A 19,053-nucleotide genomic window follows, 5' to 3' on the forward strand; every position below is an offset into this window, starting at 1 on the left:
GACCCCAAAGGGGCAGAGATTGCAATTTATGTATGCAAACTTTATATTAAAGTTATGTAATTTCCCTTCTTATCTTAAAATTGTTCAAGTATTTGAATTTAACAAAAAGCTCAGAATGTATCTACTCAGTGGTACTGAAAACAGGAGCTATGTCATGCCATATTACTTTGGTGTGTTTTGTTACAGTGATAAGAACTAATTAGTTTGCTTCTCCTAAGAATTGCCCAGTTTGCTTCTCCTAAGAATCTATCCAGTCTATGCGCAACTCTATATGAAAATGAGAAGCATCTAGCTTTAAAAAAAGTTTTGAAAGATAAAAATATACAATATACTCAGAACTTCCCTAAAGCAAAAGGAAATGAAAATAAGCAACCAATAATATTCAGCTTCATTTGAGTAACACTGATAAATGCAGTTACACAAACAGTATGTACCATAGTACCATTGGAGTGATCTTATAGAAATACATTTGATTTTAATACATTATGCTTTAAAATGATAAATAAAAGTACTCTTAAGTAATTTGAAAAAAAGTTCCATTAAGAATACATATGGATTTTATTTTTGTTTGTTTGCTTTAGTACATTTTGATGTACAAGGACAAATCTTGCTTTTAAAAATGGCTTTTAGAGCTATTCTTTATTACACTTCTCTTATTAAAGAGGCAACGTGTGTTCCTGCTCAATAGAAGTGCCAACTCTTTATGTGTAGCTTTGAAGCCCACAGTCTTAATTCTTATGACTCTTTTTCGTTAATAAAGACTACAGTTCTCAAACAAAAGAAAACTTTTAAATAGGGGGTTGTTTTTTGGCACTCCTTCAAATGTCCTATGCAAAAGAAGAGTGATGATTATTCTTTTACAAATCCTACCATTTAAAACAATGGGAATATTTATGGTGCTAAATTGAAGACATCTGTACCAAGCAGCACTATCTAAATTAGGGACTGGATTTTCATCACTCTCTCTGGAAAGCCACAAGCATGGTCTAATTTAAGTTGAATGAAACAAAGCTTTAGCACAGAGGAACATCCAGAGATTTTGATAATATTCTGGTTCCCACTATTATAGTATACCCAGCAGCCAGATCCATAACTGAGATTGATTTGAGATTATTTATTACCATGGCAACGGAAGTAAATTTGACATCAATGGATGCATGTATTAATATTAGATTTCCATATTCATGATTTTTTTAAAGAGTGCAGGCTCTGTAACATTTTAATGTCTCTCTTTCTTTCTCCTTTTGTCATTTGTTTTAATATTTGGGTCAGTCAACTTATTTATTATATTTTACCAATTATAATAACTGAGTCTGGATACCTAGTACCTAGTTGATCCTTGCTGTGGTGTTTTGTTGCATTTTAAATTGTAACTGGAAAAATGAGAGAAATTAGGAGTCATAGATATTATTTTCTCCTCTAGTTTTATGAACTTGTAAGGGTTTTTTTTTCTCTGTAAGGAAAGAAAAGTCTTGCCAATGAGCCAAGTGAAATTATGAAGTTCCTCTTGGGAGAAATTTAGACAGTCTCATTTTGCTTCCTTTAGGGCTATTTTTATACTCTAGGTGATTCACCATCTCCCAGCAGACATAAGGGAGAGCATCTGCATTCAAGCTATCTGGATCCTAAGTACTTTAACAGTGTTTAGTCAACCATGGAGTATAAAGCAACAACTTTCTTGCAAACTATTATAGGTTGTAGATTGCTGATAGGCTAATATGACTGCATTTGGACTGATTTCTGCTTAGCAAAAGCATGGCTTGAACGATGTATTGAAAACTCCCATGTTCCAATCTGGTAAGAGGATGGGAAAGACTGATAAAATCTCCTTCAACCCTATGTCTAGATTACTGATAATCCAGTAAGAACATTCAGCTATTGGCAAAAGTCTGGATCACCTGTCACCTAAAAGAGCTCAATTCTTTTGACCAATGATTCTTTTACAAGTTTGAAATGTGGTACAACACGCTAATAATATAAGGTAAGTGCACAAAAATACATCTTTCCCCTGATCATCTTACTTATTCTTCTCTATGCCTGAGTTTACCCTTGTCATGGTTGTTATAGTCACTGCTCAGTGAATAAAGCAGAATCATCTAGCACATATAATCTTTATTTAAACTAAATTTGTATATCAGCAATTGCATGATCTCTATAAATGCCATATGCTAAACAAACCTAGTGCATGCAACTTGCTAAGCCACAATCCATAGGTTACCCAACGATTGGGTTCACACTGTGCTCTAGGTCTTGTGAACTGGATATATGTATGGACATGTGTATGTATGTGTGTGTGTGTATGTATAAAATGTAATACTAGTAAACAGTATTGAACTACTTATTATGAAAACAATAATTGTAATGATGTGGGTTTGTTTGAACTTTTAATGTTGCATAAACTCAAGTTGTCAGTTTTATACAATTTATGGCCACCAATAGAAAAATAACTGAATTATGTATCATTTATATCTGTTTAAAGCATCAATTTTGCATTAAGACTCCATCACAACCTTATAGAAAATAAAAACCAGATACAAAATTTTCAGACAACACTCCATGGTGTGTGGCTTAATCTTCTGTGAACTTGATTATGGCCTATTAAAACATGGTTAAAGAAAACACTGTTTATCCTGACATAAAATGCTCCCCCCCATACTATTTCTTATGCTAAGTTTACTCTAATATTCTTCTATGAATATGGAACCTGATAAGGACTGAATGATCATTTTGTTCAAGAACAAGAGTAGGAAATATCCAGTTCCTATTAACTGCAGTATATTAGTTGCTTAGATGTGGCGGTTGTATTCTCAGTTGAATTCATTGGAGATAATGGATACAGTGTGTGTGTGTATGTATGTGTGTATGAACACTGTATTCTTTAAGCATGTATGAAACTGTGTGCTTAATTCCAGCGTTGGGATTGCTTTGCTAAGAAAGTAACCTTTTATTTTTATCGTATTCCCCCCCCCCCTTTGGTATCGAACGTAACTGGAAGAAAAATAAGATAATGCCTGAGCTGTGTGTTCATTATGTTTAATAGAAAGCATAAAGTAGGGGGGCGGTGAGTCTGTGTACCGTTTTTCACTATCTTTCTGTACGATTCTGCAATTGTGTGTTGGACTACAACTACCATAACCTCCCAGCTAGAATTCACTTTAAGGCGTCTGAAAGACACCCCGTCGACGAATGCCGTCCAACAATGCCTGCGTTCTTAAATGCAAAACAGGCTCCTCGGCACGAAAGAACCTGGGCCCTTCTGCCCGGACGTCTCCCACACAGAAATCTGCGGAACGTGCAACGGGCCGGTGTAAAAAAAATTCAGAGCCGGGATGTTCCTTCACACCAACGCCGTTTCCGAGCGAAAGGAAAGGAAGCGCCTCATCACATTCCCGCCCGCACCTTTTCTCTCGCTCTCTTCCTCTCCCGCGGGTGATACCCGGTCGACGTCCAGGGAGTCTTTCAGCAGCCGAGCCAGGCCCCGCCTGGTTTCATCCCCGCCTCCCGCGTGTCATTCACTCTTTGCATGTTGGGCCCTCCCCGCCGGCAGGCCCATATACTCTCTGCCTCGCACTCGCCGAGGCCACAGGAGGAGCGGCGCCCCTCCTCCTCCTCCTCGGCCTCTCTGCCCGCCTTCTTTGCAGTAGCAGCAGCAGCAGCGCCGTCGCTCCCCTTCGTACAAGCGTGCGGAGTCAACCGGGACAGTCGCCGAGCAAGGACCGCGCTGCTCTTCTGGTGGCCGGGAGGGGAAGGCGGGCGCTCTCGGTCTCTCCACGCGAGACGAACGACCAAGGAGAGCCGCCCGCTGGAACGTGCGCGACGGAGGACAGAAGCTTGGCTCCCCATGCCGTGAACTTGCGAGGGCTCCCGGGAGGCAGGATCCGAGGAAGCGGCGGCTGTAAGTGGGACCCTCGCGCGCCGACCTGTTGCCGCGGGAACAGGTTCGCGCCTAGGCGGGCGTGATGGGAGGAGGGGGGTGGGAAGCCTAAGCCGGCTCGACGAGCGCCGGTTGTGGGTCTTCGCCGGAGGATAGCGGTGGTGGTGGTGGAAGAAGACGCTGCCTCGTCTGCAGCTTAAGTCTTAACTAACCACAGCTCGGCGTGGTTCACTCAGAAGGAATCGCTGCTGAATCCAGTGCGGTTTATTGTATTGCTGAGCAGAGGGGCTGCAGCGGGAGACCCGAAAGCGATTTTGTTTTCAGTTGCAGGGGTCTCCAGTGGGTCGCAGAAAGGCGGTTTGGACTCCCTGCAAAGAGTTTCAACGCTGAGGAAGCACCGAAACTCCTAAAAAGGTGTGGGTTCAGAAGGTGCAATTCCTAAGCTGGCATTTGATTTCCCCTGCACTCGGGTAGACCTTAGTCTCTCCAATGTTTTGCGCTTTAGAGGACTTTAGATGCACCTCCAGGCAGGGCGCATTTGTTCCTTTCCGTCCTACAGGAAGGAGGAGGGCCAGAGCGTGTGCTGCTGGCTTCCTTCCTTTCCCAGGGCTGCCTGCCTCTTTTTTTCCCCCTCTCCCCCTTCCACTTCAAAGCGAAGAGAGGGGAAGCGGGAGGCAGCCGTTGACGGAGCTTTTAGTACTTTGTTGAAGAGGGGCGCACGTGGTTCGCTGCTCTTCCGCGTAGTTGCAGGAGGTGCGCGTAAAAGTAGGGAAGAAGTGGGGTCCGAGCTATGCCCGTTCAAAACCTCTTAGTTTTACACTCCAGCACCCTTTGGTCCTCAGAATTTAAAACCAGATGTATTGAAACAGGATGGGAAAACTCTTCCTTCAAATAGAGATTTTATTCCCATCTCTTGTAACGTTGTAAAAAAAAATTGGAAGCTTAAATTTACCAGCTTAAAAATAAATGTTTACACCTGTCTGATGTTATGGAATAAAAGAAACCAGTGATATCAGAAGATAGTAATTTAAAACAAAAACCGGTGGACTTATGGCTCATCCAACTGTTTCTAGTGAATAGAAATCCATTAATTAGAGCAATGGAAAGGAGATCGCTGCATACCGAAATTAGCAAAATAAACAGAGCAGATTCTTTATCTAATGATATGTGTGGTGTAGTATGATAAGCTTATCAGTATTTGCTTAGTAACTGAGCCCACCCCTTTTACAGCTCAGTCTCAGACATTACACAAAGGAAGTAAAAGACTTGCTTCTCTGGCTCTTTTCTTCATAATATGTTGGCATATTGCAGCATTGAAAAACAGAAAATTATTAAAAAGATACAATACTAGATTAGCTGCTAAAAGATTTTTAAGATAATGAAAGCTATACAATTTACAAGCTTGAATGTGCTTGCTTACACCTGTGTGTGCATGTTTTTGAATAAATTTTAGAAGAGCTATCCAAATTCAGAATACTGGAAAATAACATTCCAGTAATGTGTTTCTATGTGTCTCTTTGAACGAAGAAATAATGGTTATAGTCAGTTCTTTGATTACTTCCATTGACTTGACCACACTATCAGATTGGTTTGGGAACAAAGTAAAGCTTCCAAATTCAATAATGACATAGCTTGTAATTCCAGAGGTTGAAGAACAAATAATGAAGAATAGTAATAGCCTTGTGCTATTTGAGAATTACAAATATTTTGATAGATTAATGTTGGAAACAGATAGAGGATAAAACACGTTGAGAATAAAGTTTATCTCACAGTCATTTCTTATAAACTAACATGTGAATGGGAAAACATATTAAGAGCCATCAGTTCTGTAATTATTCCAAAGAATTCTTAGTATACAATAATTCACACTTCAATCCTTATGTACTCCCCCATCCACCTTTATGTTTAATTGTGTCTGATTTTCAGAGACTGCCTGGACAAATTCCTGCAGTTTCCTTGGAAATGTTTTTCAGGAGTAGTTTGCCATTGCCTCCTTCCTAGGGCTGAGAGAGAGAGAGTGACTAACCCAAAGCCATTCAGCTGGCTTTATGCCTAAATTGAAACTAGAACTCACAACCTCTAGTTTCTAGCCTGATGCCTTAACCACTACACCAAACTTGCTTTCTATGTAGCTTTGCCTGTGAATAAATCCCACCTGGTTTTTGGAGGTTTACGTAAATCATGTATATGGCTCAACTGTTAATTTCAGTGTATTTTAGATATACAATGTAACTTTCATAAGATAAATTATCCAAATGGCATTGCCTTTATTTGATGGTTTGTTTGGTGTTGTAAATAACTTGGTAGAACTATTTATGGCTTAGAATTATAGCACTGGAAGTGGCTGTTCAGATCATGTAGTCCATACTTAGACAGTTTGCAGTGATAGCAGAAAGTTTAGAATGGACTGTATTTGATAGGTTGTGGGACCCGGAAATGTCTGAATAATAGGAAGCTTACATAAGGAGTGTATTAGCATAGAACCACAAGGGAGACAATCAATAAATTGCATTGTTAAAAGTCTTCAATGGTTAGTGCAGTAGTCTTTTTGAACCATTTAGGGGGAAAAATGCCTAAGCACATATTAGGAAACATATAGATCTTAGAAGAAATTACTATATAATTAATGATATATTGATGTTATGGTATATTTTCATTTTGTGTTATGAGAAGATTACAAACAATAAAACACCTGGGCATAAATATTTCTGAATTTGCAGCCTTATTCTAACAGAAGGTATGTTTGGATTAGCACCCACAACCTCATAATTTGTTTAAAAAATACCTGGAAAGTGAGGTGGGAGAGGATTATTCATAGGGATTTTAACTTGGTTTTTAAAAATGGGAATAACATAGCTGAAATTAAGCAATTCATGTGATTGAGATTCTTCTCTATAAATGACCCAGGACTGTACATTCCCATGCTATTTTGGAATTGTAGGTGTTTCAGTCCATACATATAAATATAGATTAGTGAAAGCTATCTTAGTCAGAAGAATCTTTTAATTCATAGGAAATTATTCTAAGATTTTAATTTATATGTTAAACTGGGTACAACATACATATCATAGCTGTGCTGTTGAAATCCATAGTAACCATTAGCTGGCAACAAAAAGCTACAATACTTTTTTGCTGCTATCTAGTGGTCATGTGCATTTTGCATTCAAGTTGTAATAAGTGTGAAGTATAGTTATATTTCTGGTATCTCAACAAATTAACAAACATCCCCAGTGATGGGTAGATTTATATTTTAACCATTTCTTTAGGGTAAGCATAGCAGGTATTAAAACAACCACATTTTCCTCCAAGGATACAAATTATTTTTGAAAAGGAAAAAAAAATTGGAAAAAAAAAGAAAAGAAAAATACTTTATGGTAGTAACTAAGTGACCAACAAGTCAAAAAAATGAGACTAATTGGCTATCAAAGTGTATCATTGTAGGTATAACAATTGATGCTTAATTGTTACAGATATCACCTCATATAAAAGTTTGATTTTTCATTTATGTAATTGATATGGCTGCCCAGCTTTCCGACTGTAGCTCTGGACAGCTGATATATTAAAAACATGATAATGATAAGTAGTGGCCACAAAAAAGTAAAACTTATTTCCCCAACTTGTATTACTTGGTTTTGAATAAACATTAGACTCAAACTGCAAAACTTCTAATCTCTTAGCAGTTTCTAAACATACTTAGCAGTGACAGCACCTTTAAAAGTGACAAAATACTAGGGAAGGGTGCTGTCACCCAAGTAATACTAAACAGGGAAATTTGGAGGAATCACATGCTTCATTAGAATAGGTCCTACTTATTCCTACATTCTCACTTTCCCTATTTGGTCATCTTTTCCCTGAGGAAAATGAGGCATTGTATTGAATTAAACACAGGCTTTCTGTCCTGAGCTTATTGTCTGTTACCCATTTCTAAGTACTGACCAAGTCCTCTCAGGTGTCATATCTGACTCACCACTAAATAGCAGCTTAATGAGTAGTTCAGCTTCCTTTTGCTAGGTTCTGTTGACTTTTTCTGGTCTGGTGATGGGCAGACTTGTGGGAAAGCTTTATGGAGGTCATGCCAGATTATAATTTTGTCTTTCTCCACTCCTTCCTTGGTTGTGGAGATAGTCTTTTTCTATGGGCAGTGGTGGTTTCTATGAAACCAAACAGGTTGAACCTGTGCAGCTGGTAGGAACATCTCCAGGGGACTTCTGATTCTGTTATGAATAAAAGAGTTCTCCATCAGAGTCAACAGGATATTGTCTCCCCTGATCATCTGCTTGCCATTTTCTTGCACATTACTTGTTTTTCCAAATTAGGACAACATTCTTGAATGTGTACTTATAAGACCAGAAATTACAATTTGCAGGTCTCTTGTCATAAGTTGAATCATTGCCTTATCAAATCATTGGGGTTGGAGCCAGTATAACCTCTGAACACACAAATGGCTCCTTCAATATGTGGGAGACTTATTGAAGCAGGATAGATGACCATACCTTGAAGGGGATAGAAAGGTGATTTTTGTTGAATCTTAATTCTTCTGGGACAGCATAGCTAGAAAGTAAACAAATTTGGCAGCTTCTGTCAATATCAGCAGGGGTAGTTTTATGAATGCTTTTTTTTTAACGAGGGCTGTTTTCACTGGCAGAATTGGAATTTTGCTCCAGAAAAATGGTTAGGCTCACACAACACTCCAAACCAGAATGTTATTTCTTTTTCGTTTAGCGTATCAATATGAATCCAGGTGTCAGTGGCAGCTTAGCGTGATTGATTAGTTCAGAAATTGTGTCTTATTCTCCTGGCGTCTTTGTAGTAGTTTTAAATTCTGAATTTATTCTAATGATTTTACCTTGAAAAAACTTTGATCCCGTATAGTTTAGGTAAGCATGTTGCATATTGAGGTTTTGGAGATTTTTCTCTCCTTCCCCAGCATTGGTGGAAATTCCTATTTACTGTAGGATTTGTTTTCCAGTCAGAACCTTGTTCCTTTTCATAATTTTTGGCTTTTTGCTAAATTGGTGGGAATAAAGATTCAAGAAATCTGGGATATACTAGGCTGAAAAACTCTTTCAGCATATAATTAAATCACATGTGTGCCACCTTAAAGTATCTGTTGCTGGAGAGATATGTAGCTTTGAGGTAAACATCTACTGGTAACATCATAGTAATTAAAGTAAAATATGCTGGGAATGATCTATTTGTGTCTTAACTTTTTACATATTTTCATGCTGTGGGTGGAATTGGTTTTATCAGACTATAATCTTAATAAGGTTAATTTGTGGATGCTTGTGTTCCTTAAAGTATTCCTGACTGTAACGTCCTCGTTGCTTGTTCTACTATGATTCAAGGCAGAAGCATGTTTTTTTAAATATGTGTGTCAGTACATAATTATTAAATCAGCTGCTGTATGCTGGAAAGGTGTGGGAAAAATTCAAACCTGTCTTTTTTTTTCATCCATTCTGAAACTGCCACTTACGAAAGTGGGAGGTCTGGTTTGCCAAGATAATCCTGCTGTCTTGAGCAATTATTTTTAGTCTATGCCAGTTAAGAAACATAGAGTAGGAAAAACAGGCAGAGGATTGGATGTCCTCAGCTCCTGTTTGATGTTGCTTAGCATATTCTTGTGTTTTGCAGCTGGCTTTTTTTTTTAAAACCACAATTTTAAGTTTTGGAAATAAACTCTGTAGTCAAAGGATAGACTTCCCAGTAGATGTGTACAGGGTAGCGTACTTTTAAAACATTCTTGTATTTTCATATTTCTTAATCATATTTATTTTTTTAACATTTAGGTGTGGAAGAAAATGTCAGTCAACATGCATGAGAATCGGAAGTCCAGAGCCAGCACTGGCTCTATAAACATATATTTATTTCACAAATCTTCATATGCTGATAGTGTCCTCACTCATCTGAATCTTCTGCGTCAACAGCGTTTATTTACAGATGTACTCCTCCATGCTGGAAACAAGTCATTTCCTTGTCATAGAGCTGTCCTAGCTGCCTGTAGCCGATATTTTGAAGCTATGTTCAGCGGCGGTCTTAAAGAAAGTCAAGCCAGTGAAGTCAACTTCCACGATTCCATTCATCCAGAGGTTCTAGAACTTCTCCTGGACTACGCGTACTCTTCAAGGGTCATCATCAATGAAGAAAATGCAGAGTCCCTCTTGGAGGCAGGTGATATGTTGGAATTCCAAGACATTAGAGATGCTTGTGCAGAATTCTTGGAAAAGAACCTTCATCATACCAATTGTCTTGGCATGCTGCTTCTGTCGGATGCTCACCAGTGTACCAAACTTTATGAGCTCTCTTGGAGGATGTGCCTTAGCAACTTCCAGACCATCAGTAAAAGTGAAGATTTTCTCCAGCTTCCAAAAAACATAGTTGTTCAGCTGCTCTCTAGTGAAGAATTAGAGACTGAAGATGAACGATTAGTTTATGAATCTGCCATGAACTGGATTAACTATGATCTAAATAAACGTCACTGTTACCTGCCAGAATTATTGCAGACTGTGAGACTGGCTCTTTTGCCAGCCATATATCTAATGGAAAATGTAGCTACTGAAGAGCTTATCACCAAGCAAAGGAAAAGTAAAGAGATTGTAGAGGAAGCAATCAGGTGCAAATTGAAGATTCTGCAGAATGACGGTGTAGTCACTAGTTTATGTGCTCGGCCCCGAAAAACTGGGCATGCCTTATTTCTTCTGGGAGGCCAGACATTTATGTGTGACAAATTATATCTTGTCGACCAAAAAGCAAAGGAGATCATTCCAAAAGCTGACATCCCAAGTCCAAGGAAGGAATTCAGTGCATGTGCAATTGGCTGTAAAGTCTATATTACTGGCGGTCGAGGATCTGAAAATGGAGTCTCTAAAGATGTTTGGGTATATGATACGCTTCATGAAGAATGGTCCAAAGCAGCTCCAATGCTAGTTGCTCGGTTTGGCCATGGTTCTGCTGAACTCAAACACTGTCTATATGTTGTAGGAGGTCACACAGCAGCCACTGGTTGTCTTCCAGCCTCTCCCTCAGTATCCTTAAAACAAGTAGAACAGTATGATCCTGTGACTAATAAATGGACAATGGTTGCTCCACTTCGAGAAGGAGTAAGCAATGCTGCTGTAGTCAGTGCAAAGTTAAAACTCTTTGCTTTTGGTGGTACCAGTGTCAGTCATGATAAGCTTCCAAAAGTACAATGTTATGACCTGGGTGAAAACAGGTGGACTGTACCAGCCACTTGTCCTCAGCCATGGCGATACACAGCTGCAGCCGTTCTCGGTAACCAAATTTTTATTATGGGTGGAGATACTGAATTCTCTGCTTGCTCAGCTTATAAATTCAACAGTGAAACTTACCAGTGGACTAAAGTGGGAGATGTGACAGCTAAGAGAATGAGTTGCCATGCTGTTGCATCTGGAAACAAGTTATATGTTGTGGGAGGCTACTTTGGAATCCAGAGATGCAAAACATTAGATTGTTATGACCCCACGCTTGATATGTGGAACAGCATAACCACGGTGCCCTATTCGCTAATCCCAACTGCATTTGTGAGCACATGGAAACATCTCCCTTCTTAACTGCATGTGTGCTTATACAGGTGAGAAATCGCTTATTGAAAATATAAGAGGCTATAAATTCACTTTTTTAATAAATAAAAACTGCAGATTCATTTGAATAAACAGGAAGCAAAAAAGCTGACATGACTCAACCAGTGCATGAATAAGTATAATAAATAAATAAAAAATCTGTTTCATAAGGTACTTTGTTCATAGATAAGAATTATCTTGGATATCCACAGTTAAATAGCGCATGAATTGATCATGCACAAGTATCCATATTAGTACATCTGTATCTATCCATGATTATTAATTCATAGGCTTATTTATGTAAGATTGTTCTTAAGGTAATTATGGGTTGTTCACATAGACATATTTCTCTCCCCCCCACGCATTTGCAAATGATCTTAATAAAATGCAATCTAGGAGAAAATCTACTTAATTAAAATTATAGTTTTCTCACATTTTTAATTTTGTTCAGTTGTGTCCTATTCTTTTAAGACTTTGTTGTCATATACACATCTTACAATTTAAGTGAAAATATAAAGAGTATAATTAATGTAAGAGTGATCAGTGGAACTGATTACATCAGTGTGATAACACACACACACACGTATGTATGTATGCATGCATGCAGGTCTTGGCGTAGTCGGGTCTTTTCCTGTGTAAGATTGACAGTACCGTGGCGATGTTTCGACGAGGTCCCACTCGCATCTTCAGGCTGGTGGCTTCGTGCTTGTGCGAGCAAAGCGTGATCGGAGCTGCTGTCTTTCTATAAATATTGGGGGTGTGTGGAGTGCTGGCTTTGTACACACCCTCACCAATATTTATAGAAAGACGGCAGCTCCGATCACGCTTTGCTCGCACAAGCATGAAGCCGAAAGCACCAGCCTGAAGATGGCGAGTGGGATCTCGTCAAAATGTCGCCAAGATACTGTCAATCTTACACGGGAAAAGACCCGAATACGCCAAGACCTGCATACCTATACCCGTGAAAATCTAAAAAAACATTATTTATTTATCAGCACAAATGCAACACACACACACACACACACACTGCGTATGTGTGTGTGTGTGTGAATAAAAATGATTGGAGCAAGCAAAATCTTAGCTGGTTTTGATGTGCATATGGGCAACAATGTAAACTGCATATATATATCTTTTGTAAGGAAGCTTTATATGAAATCATATAAGACTATACCTTGGACTTTATAGAATTGGGACTATTAATAACTGAAGCAATAAGAATCTGCTTCCCCAGGGTGGGGTGGAGTTAGAGAAGAATTCTTATGGTGAATCATTCTGACCTTATGTTTAAAAGACATGCCAGTTAGCTCAAGTAATTTTTGGTTTGCAATGTGGGATGTTTCAAAGCCCATAAATTCAATCTGAAAGTTTAGTGCAGGGATCCAGGTGTGCACCTGATGTGGGCAGGTGCAGTGCTGGTGATTTTAATGGATTGGTATCTGCTTAAAACAATTTTGTTTGAATTAGCTCACACAGATACCAGTATTTCTTTTTGCTACATTTCTTTTTTATTATTGATTTTCCTTCTGATTTTTCATTTTGAAACTACCAGTAAACCTTCCCTGCAATATATCCTTTTATTTAAATAGTGGCTAGCTATCCATATAAACCTGTCCTTTTATCTATTTTTTATTCTTCCAGGAAAAAAAAGGTTTATGGCCTTTAGTAAGGAAAAGAGGAACCATTAAGTACAGCAGGGCATGTTTCTGAGTTAGCATGCTGGGCTCAGATGCAAATTTTGCTTTGTTAGAATGCGTGCAGGCCATTTGTATTCATTGCTAATGGTGCTTGGGGTAAAAAAAGCTGAAAGGACTTCAAAACTTCAAGCCACATATTAACCAGCAGGATATATACTCGGGTATAAATATTTCAGGGAACTTCAGTTTAAATAGACCTTGCCTATAATTTATCCAGTCATCTAGAAGTTTTTAATGTATCCATACATCCAGTTGTAAATATTTCTTGCCATTAGTCTTTTCTTATGAAGTTGAAACTTTTGGTGTCAAGATTAAAAAGAACTAAGTAGCGCTTGAAATAAAATCAGAACAGGGCTTTTTTTTGGGGGTGTGTGTGTAAAGAAGTGAGGAGGCCCACATAGTATATTGTAAATTGATTCATCAAAATACAAATATCTCTATTGCAGAACTGCAATCTTAATTGTAAAGAATAGCTGCAATGCATATTTTTATTCTCTATAAACCCATGACATGTTTTTCTCAGTCAAAGCTTGATCCACAGACCGAGGCATTGTTCAGTACTTTTGGTCTAGTCTGGATTTAGATACATTTCCAGAGAAATAGTTTTGTCCTTCTAGTAAACAGCAAAATACCTGAAACTCCTGTATCAACACCCCCCCCCCCCCCAATCAGTGTTAATATTCAATGTTTTGTATATTAAAAGTTTGACATGTTTTTTTTTTTTTTGTTATCTAACAACTTATAAGGTAGCTGTTCTACAATTTCCATCCATTGTCCTGGCAGACCCTAGATTAAGAAAAATTGCTATAAGGTGGATAGTATTGTTTCTACTAGATGCGTGGATTCAAAATTTTAAACTAAAATAAGTTACTTTTTATTAAAAGAAAGGCCTCATTTCCATCTTAGATTGGAATTTCAGAATATTTTATATATCTAATTGTAGTGTTTCAAATATCAAATTTCTTTACATCTGATAATGAATGATTATCCTGTTATTCCTTTCAATATGTTTGTATATGAAAGACTTATTTTTCCAGGATAATCAAAGAAGAGTTTACTCTCAGTGTCGTTTTCCTCCCTCCTCCCAACCTGTTTTACTTGGGCAATTTGTTAGTATAACTGAATCAACGTAACCAACCTGTATTTTGCGCTGTACCCGGTGATAGATTTTTATGTGTTGCTCCTGCTGCTCTTATCAGTGGGAAGAAAGGACCAGAAGGAAATGCTTCTGATTGTCCCCCAATCAGAAACATTTTTCTCCTGGCCCTTTCTTACTATTAATAGAGCAGCAGGAGGCAAAAAATAATAATATTTTTTTGTGTTAAAAAGAGTTAAGGAAAAAAAAATCCATGAAGTTGCTTTGCAGTGTAAAATATAATATGCTTCATATTCATCTCAGGAGTACGTAGCTGATTGTCCTTCAATAAAAGTGGTTTTAGCTTTTTAATATGCAAGAGATCGCAAATTGTGTCCCTAGTATTATTTTGCAAACTGCACATACACACCTTCTGTGATCCTGCCCAGTGCTTTTAAGCTACGAAGCACATGCACCTTCCAATCAGTCGCACCAAGTTAACCACCAAATTTTTACAATTGCACTGCGGAAATCCCATCAAACTTTGCTTCATATGTTCTGGCAGAGCTATTAATTGCTACTTTAAAAACCAGCATGGTGCCTGGTTTGAAAACCGGCTCTGAGCATAATGGAGTGAGAAGGTGGAGTACAGAAGCCAAACACTGGCATCCAAAGCTAATATTTTGCACTGAATAATTGACGTATAGGAAAGGTTTCTATGGGGAGGCAGCGAAGCGTATTGCATTGTTACAGGACAAAGCCCCACAAAAGAGAGTTCTGCCTTAATGAATAGCAGAAATGTTTTAAATAAGGAGATTAATATGTCTGCCTTTCATATTCTGAATCAGTTCTATTCAGGATCCTCCATGGTTAATAAGGCATTGATGGGTGATTCTTTTCTCCAACAAGCTGCCTTTCCTTCTGTTTCTTTGCTACTTGGATTTGGCCCTTGACCAAAATGCCTGTCCCTGCTACTGTGCCAGCCAACGTTATGACAGAGATGTTGCATTACGTTATTTTCCCCCTTAACAATCAACTGTCTCTCTATTTGCAGGATTGATTTATTGCGTTCAGGCACCGTTCTCCCTCTGCCTGCCAAGTTATTAATGTTATTAAACCAGAGAGTTGCTGGTTACATTATAGAGGTGTAACATAACGATCAGTGAGGTTACAGCATCTAATATTTAAGAATGAACAGGCGGTCTGTTTTATAGACCTTTAAAACATGTATAAACCTTATATTGCTCCATCAAAATGTTTATAATGTTTCTGTTTCTTTTCTTTAGTTTATTGCATTATAATGCTGAGTAAACCTTGGAACCAACTGTGGAGAAGCGGTTTTGATGAAGACATTTCTTTTTTGAATTTGAAGAAGATACCCTGCACCTTCTAAATTCTTAAAAGTTGGAAATGAAGGAATGGGAGTGGGAATATTGTTTTTGGTATATCAGCACATGGTTTAATTATGAATGAATGAACCCATGGTCGGGTCCTTGTGTTAGTAATTGTGGATTAATGTCAAGTTTAATAATCCTTGCAAGTGGGAGGGGAGGTAAGGGGGGGAGGGGATGAACTTTCCAGAGCTGCATAACACAGCACAACCCTCAATTTTCATGGACTTTGCTTTTTGTGTGCAAAATTTGAAATGGTTGTCACCTCCCTTTGTGACAGTTTGAAGTGTCAACAGCAGCTGCAAAGGAAGCATACAAGGGTTCAGCAAGATGTATCCTTTGTGAATGAAGATGCAGCTTTGCCCAGGGCAATGAGCTTTGTCCTAGGCAGTGCTGGGAGCATCGGTTTCAATTGGTGAGCTGCCTTGTGGCTTGCTCTTGAATTACCTTCTTAGGGAGCAGCAGCTCAATTATTAAAAAATAAAATATTCCCCCCCCCAGCGTCTATGCGAAAGAGAATGACTCTTCTTCCCTACATACATGCAATTTATTTCTTCTTGTATTTATTAATTATGACTGTCCTGCTTCTGAATTGTTACTTGTTGTAGATACAGCTATTTATTGTTCAGTGCTTGCATGCTGAAACAATGCCTGGAGTAATTTTCAAGTTCTAAGGGCTTATGGGACTCTTTATGTTTTGCACATTCTGTGATTTCTGACTTGTTCTGCTGCACAAAAAGAAAGAAAGAAAAAAAGCTGAATAATATTTCAGAGCTGGGTAGGGGTCAGAAATGGAACGATTTTACATTGCATATGTACTGAAGGATAAAGCCATGGAGGTTGTTTTCTCAAGCCATTGACTCCCTGAATTACACGTGTGCCCTGCTGATAGTATTTCTGTTACACTTTATTTGCCTAGTCATGCCTTCTGAATGAAAACATCTAGAAAGAGAGACAATAGCTTTTGTAGCTTTCTTTTTGTGCAGCCTCATCACTATTGGAAAGGGGACTGGAGGGAAATGCTACAGAACCTTTTTTTCCCTCTAAAATCTTTCCAATATGAGATACCCAGTTTTGTTTTGTTTATTTATTTATTTATACCTGATCGAATGTTTTAATGTGCCATTTATATGACCAGGGGAATTTTATTCTCTTTAAGAGATGGGAAACCATGGGGAGGGGGGGAAGAGTTAGTGTCTGTTTAAATTAACACCAATTCTCTTGGTTTATCTTCTTGGATTAAATTGGATTGAAAACCCATTCTCTACCCCCTCCCCCATTGTTTCTTAATATAATAATATATATCTATATTATTAGATATAATAATTAGGATGGTCAATGGGGGAGCAGGGAGTTGCTAAATTCATTTAATATATTGTTTTGCATTCATTAGGAATCTGAGCTTTCAGAGGAATAGTAGCTGGAAGTATCATATGTGGGATCCAGATCAATTAAAGGATTTTTAAATATCCTACACCACCAACTTATTTTTTGGCTTGAATGTAAAAAGTAAACCCATTCAGTCTTTCCTGATGTACTTAGCCCATAGTTCCTTTGTTTAACTTTCTAGTTGTGCTTTTCATGAGAATTGGTGCAGCCAGTCTTCCATTGTGGTTGGTTGTCTTAATGTTGTATAAGCACATTGTTTTGAAATGCATGCATGCATGGTTATAAAGAGTTATAATGATCACGTCTGCTTACATTTTGATAATGTAGCTCAATTCTGACAGTACTGTAAAGAACAATTTGTGTTCATGGCACAATCCTATATGTTTACTCTGAAGTAGGTTTTAATGTTTTAACTTGAGCTTACTTCCCAGTAAACATGTTTTAGGATTGTAACCATCGGCGTTAGAGAGCTTTCTCATGTTGCCGTAAGTGCGCTCCCCACCCCGGATTCTCAATATATATGCATTTCTTATATATTATATTAAGTAAGAAATGAATGTATGTGAAGTTTTTCAAATTGTTAGTTGTGGTTCTTAGCATGGGTAGCAGAGAGGATCAAAAGAAAGTCTGAATTATAAAACACATAAACATTGTATTGTGAACTTCTATTGATTTATACATTGTTGACTGAAGACTAATTGCTTTGGTCAATCTGACCAAAAAATATTGGTCAGTTGCCTTCATTTAAGAATAATTCTGTTTCTGAACTCTGAATTAAATATCCAAAAGTGAAGTTATATTAATATTCATTTCACTGAGTTGTTTGACAACCAGTACACCACTGTGCAAGTTAATGCACAGAGTACAGCTGCATTAATTTAAGGCAAATTGGGAAATCTAAAAAAAAAAGCTATCACAAAGCTCGTATAAAGTTCGTATAAAGCCCTGCCCGCAAATTCTCTCCAAATATCTCTTAACTTACATTAGGATTGGAGGTATTACTGCTCCTATAACATACATGGAAATAAAGCAACTGTAAGTGCTAGCCTTTTGCATATATAGGAATTAATGGCTATTTGTGTGTGTACGTGTAAAAGGGTGAAAACATTATAGTGAGAAATGACAGCATTCTGTCTCTGCACTTCTCCATGGAATTGTTGAGCTTAGACCGCAAACCTGTTTTGTAATACCATCCAATTTCCTGAAGTGTCTGAAGTTTTTGCAGTTGCATTTCAAAGCAGTAGCTTGCTTTCAAGTGCTTGGATTTACTTCATGGGTATAGGCAGAAGGGAATGGAAAATCAGGGTGGGCCTCTACCCCTGCAGGCGAATATTTTGAGCTCCTACTCTTTGAATCAGCATGGGAATCTTGATTCGTTACTTGGTGATTTCCAGTCTGAAAAAATAGCCCACACTTCTGAGACAAATGCAGTTCACTTAAGAGTGCACACAAAAACCTTGGCATAAGACGAGAAAGTTCTTCGTATTTTGTGGGCCAGTTGCCGTGGAAACGTTAAACAAAGGACAACCTACCACTTCTGGTATAATTGTGTAGCCCCTTTTCTTTACGCCTGACACCTGTCTGAATAAGAGTGATTAGAACTGAATAGTGTCCCTTGTCTGGCAACTGAAGATGCAGTTCACGTACAAAAATAAATGAAGTAAAATGTCTGTGTGTTTTTTTGTATATGCTACTACGTTTTGAGGTTTTGTAAAACTGCATTTTTTTCACAATGTGAAACTGAAGGTCAATAAATTATTAGAGATTTTCTCTTAAATACGCTCTTCTGGAGTTTTTATTTCTTAATAAAAACAAAACAAAAACGCTTAGCTCAGCGTATAAGTTTTGTCTTAATAGAAAGGGTATCTCAAAATCATTTAGGAGTTGATTGTTTTGTAATATCTGCTTCGGTTACACTGGAACGTTCCCCTTTGTTCCAATCTGTCACTCTTAACTGTGAATCAGCTTTTAAAGTTCAGCAGCTAAAATGACAGGAGCTTTGAGATGATTCTGTGGGCCAGCATTTATAAGCTTTCTGCCCTCAGTTTTTGAA

The 19,053-nt window shown here is 38.1% G+C and overlaps 1 protein-coding gene across 1 annotated transcript; it reads left to right on the forward strand.

The window, feature by feature from the left end:
- Positions 1-3,523: 3,523 nt before the first annotated feature.
- Positions 3,524-18,777, forward strand: ENC1 (ectodermal-neural cortex 1). Its single transcript, XM_081943616.1, has 3 exons — positions 3,524-3,895; positions 9,661-11,462; positions 15,507-18,777. Exon 2 carries the CDS (start codon positions 9,673-9,675, stop codon positions 11,440-11,442), a length of 1,770 nt encoding a protein of 589 aa, XP_081799742.1. The 5' UTR covers positions 3,524-3,895; positions 9,661-9,672; the 3' UTR covers positions 11,443-11,462; positions 15,507-18,777.
- The last annotated feature ends 276 nt before the right edge of the window (positions 18,778-19,053 follow it).

The sequence above is a fragment of the Natrix helvetica genome (assembly GCF_964273705.1).
Source record: "Natrix helvetica genome assembly, chromosome: 2".
NCBI lineage: Eukaryota > Metazoa > Chordata > Lepidosauria > Squamata > Natricidae > Natrix > Natrix helvetica.

Coding starts and splice junctions, on each gene's coding strand:
- ENC1 (XM_081943616.1), top strand. CDS start 9,673: ATGTCAGTCAACATGCATGAGAATCGGAAGTCCAGAGCCAGCACTGGC.